At 38.3% G+C, this 7443-nt stretch overlaps 1 protein-coding gene across 1 annotated transcript; it reads right to left on the minus strand.

Moving 5' to 3' along the window:
* Window positions 1–418: 418 nt before the first annotated feature.
* LOC123267321 lies at window positions 419–6749 on the minus strand. The gene is made up of 6 exons (XM_044731886.1): window positions 6686–6749; window positions 6144–6626; window positions 5069–6071; window positions 4616–5007; window positions 3453–4455; window positions 419–719 (listed from the first exon to the last, which is right to left on the minus strand). Exons 1-6 carry the CDS (start codon window positions 6747–6749, stop codon window positions 419–421), a joined length of 3246 nt encoding a protein of 1081 aa, XP_044587821.1.
* Between the last annotated feature and the right edge of the window lie 694 nt (window positions 6750–7443).

The following is a 7443-nucleotide window of genomic DNA, read 5'->3' on the forward strand; positions in this document are numbered from 1 at the left end:
GACAATATTAGGTCTAACTAAAATAATAAACATTCGAAATCAGCATCGGTGCTTCATGAAACTCTGAATTATTTTTCATAATTTACTTTTATTATTATAATTATTATTATTAATACTATTTTTGTTGTGTTCTTATTATTGTTATCATTATAATAGTGTATAGAGATAAAAAATCATTCATTTGTGCGAGTTCAGAAAAAAGAGCTCGTTTTGATGAGTTCTTAAAGTCTGCAATAAGCGGCGCATTCAACCTCTTCAGAAGGTCTTAGACGTCTTTTAGACGTAGACTCTGACGTCTAAATCAGAAATCTAAGCTCATTCGGAATAACTTAATACGTCATTTTGCTATCTGGGTACATGATACGCGTGGCGCTGCTTTATTGTTTTTTGTAGCTAGGCATAGTACCCGACTATCGGTCTAATACAGCGACTCACACACATACGTTGACTGAGAAAACTTGGTGCACGCGGATTTGGTCTTTAACAAAGCTTGTGTCGTTTTTGGTAACTCAGGATGTCCTTCTTCTCTTAGTAGTAATAAAAGTTCAGCAATTACATTTAATTGAAGACTGTTTAAATTTTTTAAGGTCCACTGTCGAAGTTTTTCTTGAAAACTTTTATTTGAACCAGTTTTATCTTCAATGTCATCACTTTCATTATTTTTGTCGCTTAATTTATTACTTGTATCATTCTCATCATTATCAATATCATTGTCACAACTAATATCAGAATGAATGCAAATATCATCACTATTTACACTGTTATCATTTACACTATTATTGACACTTAGGTTACTTGAGTTATGTACAGAAATATTTACATCGCATTGTTCATCATTATTTACATTTTTTTTAATTCTCTAAATTTTTTTAATCGCTGATATGCTTGTGACATTGTGAAAACAAAATTAATTGGTCAATACAACCTACAACATAAGACATGTAAATGAAATAAATGTGCTCTGAGAACTAAGAAACAGATTTTTGGCGCATGCGCAAGGACGTATGGATTTGATTATCGGCCGATGAACGGCTGTTGATCGCATGCTATTTTTATTTACAATTGAATGGCTAATGACAGTTTGCCAGATATGGGCCATTAAAAATTGCCAACGCTTGGCCGACCGTTCGTCGCCTAACATCGGCCGATGTATAGCTTTGTCGCCATCAACGGCAACTTTGTATGGGTGCATGCAGTTAAGTTAATTTTTTTTGTGTATGTACGTTGAACTGACTCTTAATAGATGGCATCTTTTTCAACCTTTCAATATTGTTGTATGGATTGTCAACAGATGGCACTGCATTTTCTTTAAATTCTTAGTTTTTTTAATAAATTTTTTCCCCAAAAAAATTCTTTTTAATTTTTTCACATTCTTTTAATTAATTCTAAGCATAAAAAAATATTTTTGAGAAATAAGATAAATACTATTAAAATGTTGAAGAAAAAAAAATTGATGTTTTAAAAAAAATTTTTATTTTTCTGTAATGTGAAAAGTGAGAATCAGCTTAGTAAAATGATATAATTTTTAGATTAGGCAGTTATAAATGGAACGACCCACATATTACTTAACTTGATAGCCATTAATTTAAGTAAAACGACTCATTGGGCACCGAGAATTATCAACAAGTATATTTTTATCGAGTTATTAATAAGTTTTACTACTAAAAATGGGCTTTTCCCATCATTCCATCAATCCATCAGAAGGGTAATCAATCTATAAATACTTTATTGACACAGATGTTCTGTTAGCTAATAATCGCCTACGGCTAAAAAATTTCAAAAGACTGAAATTATTAAAGCGGATTTTATGTCTATTTTAGATTAACGATGAACAGCTATTAATTTTAGAATTTAACTATTAAAATAAATTTTATCTTGAGATTTATAACTAATTAGATATGATTTTTTAACAAAACCGAAGCAGTCAAAGTCTTTACTTCAAACAGTTTTTAACAATGGAATTGTGGTTTTGCTAAAGATTTCATTGAGCTATTAAACGTAATTTAGATAAGAGAAAATTTATCAATTAATGTTGATAAATTTCAACGTGGCTAGGTTTGTTAGATGTTTGCGTTAGAAATAATTACACTGAGAGCTCAAAGTTATTCCAGTGTGTACTCTTAAGTAGAGCGGTATGAACAATATATAAAATAACCAATTTTGATTCAAAGTGAGAAGAAGCTTAAAAGTTATCAATTAGTCGTCTAAAAATGTTTAATTTATGTTGTATTTTGTTAATTTTAATGATGAAGGAATCACTAGTTAATACGGAAGAAGTTAATCCGCCTACTCATGTTCAAATTTGTGGCCGGAGATTATCATCGTATCTAATCTCAGTATGTTCTTTATTTGAGCCTAATTACGATTCATTTGAATCGAATTTAGAACAAAAAAATCCAGGAGCTGACAATCAAAATAATATAAAACCCACTGGTATTGCAAACGAATGTTGTTTAAATTCATGTTCAATTAATACTTTATTGTCCTATTGCCCATAATTGTAAATAAGGATTATGGTAAGTTATACATTTTATTAGTACCTTACGGGGCTGTAAAAAAAATCTCAATTTTGACTTGAAATTTAAGTTAAAATTCCTTCAATTTTAACTAAGATATTTTCTTTTGTAAGTATAAAATTTCCATAACATATGATTTACTTTTGACTTTTTCCGGCTTAGTTTTGGATAAATTTAAGACAGAAAAAAATTCAATATCACTTGATTTTGTAACAGAGTCGGCTTGTTTTAAGATGAAAAAAGTCATAATTAATTTAACTTTACTTGGATTTCTTTTAGAGTTAGCTTATTTTAAAACAAAAAAAGTCATGATTAAGGGGTTACATGAGTTTTAGAGCTTCAAGAAATCGGTTTTTATTATCTGATTAAATTTTACAAAATGTTTAAAATATTGTCCTAAATTTTCAAGACGATTGGAGTAAGGATTTAGGAGATAGAGTTTTGGAAAATTTGGCTCTCAAGATCGGTTTTCCTTTAAACGCCCAAAACTCAAAATTTAAACGCGTTTTTTTGGAAATGGTATTTTTATAGTCTGTTGTCAAGATTTATCGAAAAATACTGAACCGATTTTGGTGAAATTCAGCACGAGTCTTTAAAATATTATTGACAAGAACTTGGAGGAAGTATTTTTTTTTTCAAATCTTAACTAATTTTAAAAGATTAGAATGTGGTGCAAATTTGAGCGAATATGAACTTTCTAACTTTCTGCACGGAGAAAATTTTATGGTAGAGTTTATTATCTAGTTATGGTAAAATCTATTAACTGAATTCGATAGTAGTAAATATTATTTGAATAAATATGTAAGCCATTTGAATTGTAGTAGTTACCATCCTGAATTTCCAGTTCGTGCTATCTTGAGCGATCAAGGTTGATAATTCTCGTAATGTGCGGGATCCTGCAGCGAATAGTCGTTTCAGCTCTTTATCTGCTCCTACAAAATTGGTTCCACAGTCTGAATATATCGTGTGGCAGATACCTCGGCGACTAGTGAAGCGGCGATGAAAGCGGCAGCGGTGTAGTCAGTTACTAGCTCTAGATGTACAGCTGAACTGAACATGCATACAAAGACTGCAATCCAGCCTTTGTATGTTTTTGCTCCATGTCCTTGAAACGTTTTCAGCGTGATAGGTCCAGCGTAGTCGAGTCCTGTATGCAAGAAGGCTCGAGTTGGCTGTAGTCGTGCGGCGGGTAGTTGACCCATCAACTGTTGAGCGCGTTCTCCACGGTGTCTCGTGCAGATAACGCAGCGTAAAATAAATGATCTGACTGGAACACGGCCTCCAATGATCCAGACACTCTTACGTAAATCAGCGAGTGTAAGCTGAGTACCTCCGTGAAGCGTTTTGCGGTGCGAATCATCAATCAAAATTGAAGTAAGCGGTGATTGTCGCGGTAGAATCGCTGGATGCCTCTCTTCTGGGTCCAGCAATGCGTTTTTCAAGCGACCACCGACTCTCAGGACCCCCTGATGGTCGATGAACGGAGTCAGCTTAGTGATGCTGTTATTTTTAGGCAGACCATCACCATCTTGCAGCGTGTGAATCTCTTTAGCGAAGTAATGTCCTTGAGTGAACTTTATCAAGGTCAATTTAGCGCGCTCCAGGTCTGATGGAGTAAGCGGGTAGGCCAGCGAAGATTGTGGAACTCTTTTAAAGCGGTCGATGGCGCGATGCCAGATGCTGAGTTTCCGTAGCAGTGGAAACAGCTGCGTGTAATGCGACACTAATTGTTGGAGCAGGCAATTTTCTGCTTTCCAAGTTACTAGTGTCAGACCTTGGCGTTCTTCTCGATGCGTTGCGTTGTCGGTTGGAGGCTCCAGAGTGGGCCAAGAGGATTCTGGTTCATGAAGCCAAGTTGGTCCATGCCACCAGAGAGCGTGTTGTTTCAGTTTTAGCGTAGGTATACCTCTTGAAGCGCAGTCAGCGGGGTTTTGTTTTCCTGGAATAAATTTCCAGGAGACACCTCGAAGCGTTTCTTGGATTTTTCCCACTCTATTGCGGACGAATGTCTTCTATTGGATTGCTGGACTTTTAATCCATGCGAGAGTCACAGCGGAGTCAGTCCAGAGATTTATCCTGACATTTTTAAGCGACTGAACTTCCTTGACATGATGTATCAGTTGTGTAAGCAGCCATGCAGCAGATAATTCCAAGCGTGGAATTGTCATGGTCTTCAGCGGTGCTACTTGCGTTTTTGAACACAAAAGTGTTCCCATCAGCGTCAGTGACTCTCAAATAAACAGCGGCAGCCATAGCGTTTTTCAAAGCATCTGAGAACCCGTGCAATTCCATAGTTGCTCCAGGTGCTATATTATTCCAGCGTGGAATGCGGATGGATTCGATGTTTCGAAGATCCTCGCGGTATCCAGTCCATTTGTGAATGAGTGATGGTGACAATTGTTCGTCCCATGACACTCTATCTAGCCACAGATCTTGCATGAAGATCTTGGCTTTGACGACTATTGGTGCGAGAAGTCCTAGCATCATACAGCTTAGCGATTTCAGACAAAATAGCTCTTTTTGTCTTAGGCGTCTCTGGCGGTAGCGTGTACTTGAACTGGAGAGCGTCAGTGCGTGAATTCCAGTATATGCCCAGGACTTTTACTGGTGCATCACTGATTTCTTTAAGCGGTGTATCCAGCTGATTTTCTGGAGCGACTTCAGCGAGTAACCGTGGGCTATTGCTAGCCCATTTGGCAAGCGGGAAGCAGCCTGCTGCACACAGAGCTTTTGTTTGTACTGCAGCCTTGATAGCGTCTTCTTCATTGTCTGCTCCACCGTAGATGTCATCTACGTAGCGTGTTTTCAACATTGGAGCAACAGCTAGCGGAAAGCGGTGTCCTTCATCCTTTACTAGTTGGATAAGCACACGTACTGCGTCAAAAGGTGCACTAGCGGTTTCATATGTGACTGTCTTGAGACAGTAAGCGTCTATTAAGTCATTTTCATCTATCCAGAGAATGCACTGAAGCGGCCAATCAAGCGAGTCGACCTCAATCTGTCTGAACATCTTGGTGATGTCAGTAGCGAATAGAATTTTGTTGCAGCGGATTCTCAACATCACGTCAAAAATGTCAATTTGCGTTTTGGGTCCTGCGTGGATAATGTCGTTCAATGAAATTCCTGTAGATGTTGCACAGAAACCATTGAACACTGTGCGGAGCTTCGTAGTGGCACTATCAAGCTTCAATACCCCATGGTGAGGCAAGAAGTAAGCGTTTGCGGGCAATTCGTTGACTGGTACTCGTACCATGTGTCCTAGTTGAATGTATTCTGCCATGAATGCACGATACATATCAGAATATTCTCTTTCTCGCGACAAGCGAGTTATTAATCTGCGGAGTGACCCCATGGCTGCGTTGATAGAGTCGCCAAGATGACTCTCGGGGGCTTTAAGCGGTAATCTCACTACGTAGCGTCCATCAGGCTGTCGATAATGCGTTTGACGAAAGTGAATTTCACATTCGTCTTCTTCAGCGGTGTTGAGCGGTGAATTTCCTGATGGAACCTCTTTCTGTTTCCAAAACTTAGCGATAGCGTCTTGTAATTCTGTATCTAATGACGCATATAATGCTGCGTGTGACGTGGAAGCGTATTAAGCGGTGACGGCTCCATAGACAATCCAACCAAGCGTGGTGGATTGTGCAATAGGAGCATTGCGAGGTCCCCGTTTAATCTCTGCGTTCATGATTTGTGCGGTTGGTGATGCACCTAGAATAATATCTACAGGTCGTGGCTGTAGATAATGCGGGTCAGCTAGTTGGAGATTCTCCAGATGCGGCCATTTCGGATCAGCGATCACGAGCGATGGAAGATCTACAGTCAGTGTTAGTAGAATATGCATGCTGACATGCATTGAAGCGGGTGTACACTGCAAATGAAGTTCAATTGTGCTCACACCTAGTGAACTTCCTGCGGAGACATTGCCAATGCCCTTGAGCATGACCATGTCGCGTTGTAGCGGTTGTCCAAGCTTCTTGAAGAGCGTCTGTCTCATAAATGAGAGCTCTGAGCCTTGATCAATCAAAACTCTAGCGGTGATTGGATTACCATGATGCGGACTGACCTGGACTAAAGCGGTAGCTAGCAAAACTTGAGCGGAAAGCGAATCTGAAATAATCAACAGTTAATTTCAAGTTGTAAACGGTCTAAAGGGAACGATTAGTTGCCTGTGCGGAAGATGTAGACTGCGGTGAAGCTGGTTTCGTTGGTGCATCCAAAATGGATGGACATGTGGTGACGTTGACCACATTTTCGGCAATCTTGAGCGGTCTTGCAATTTACGGCGCGGTGCGGAACACGAAAGTTGAAGCACAAATTGCATTTTTTAACTATCTTGTGTAATTCTCCATAGCGAGGTTATTTAAGGCCCGAAGTCGAGTTTTCAGTCTTAATAAACGGAAAGTTCAGCGTACCGGTGTACGAATGACTATCAGGAGCAGCACCCGATGTGCTCTGCGATGCTCCTGACACTCGACCCTTCCTAGCGGTAATAAACTTCACTCTCACAACACAATTATTAGCGGTATAATTAATTTAAATTAATTGAGATAGAGCCCGCCTGATCCGGCTCGAGGGACCAAATGTAAAATGCTGAAAGAGCGGAAAAGCGGGGATCAGGTTTAGGTCTGGATATCTCAATTAAAACGCTTAAATTATCATCAAAATTAACACTATAAATTTATTTATAATAAATACACTAAATATTCAATATGTTAAATAGCGGATTGTTTAAATAAAAGCGGATTTATAATATACAGCGTGGGTAGCACAAGCGATGCCGGTTGACACGTGGGTGAACACTCTGCCGGCACTGTAAAAGCGGTGAAATAAAAGCACAAATAACACAATTTATCTATAACAAACTAAAGCGAATTATTAGCGGTTAATTTAAGCAATTTAAATTATAAAAATAGCGAAATGCGGT

This window comes from Cotesia glomerata, linkage group LG6 (assembly GCF_020080835.1).
Source record: "Cotesia glomerata isolate CgM1 linkage group LG6, MPM_Cglom_v2.3, whole genome shotgun sequence".
Classification (NCBI taxonomy): Eukaryota; Metazoa; Arthropoda; class Insecta; order Hymenoptera; family Braconidae; genus Cotesia; species Cotesia glomerata.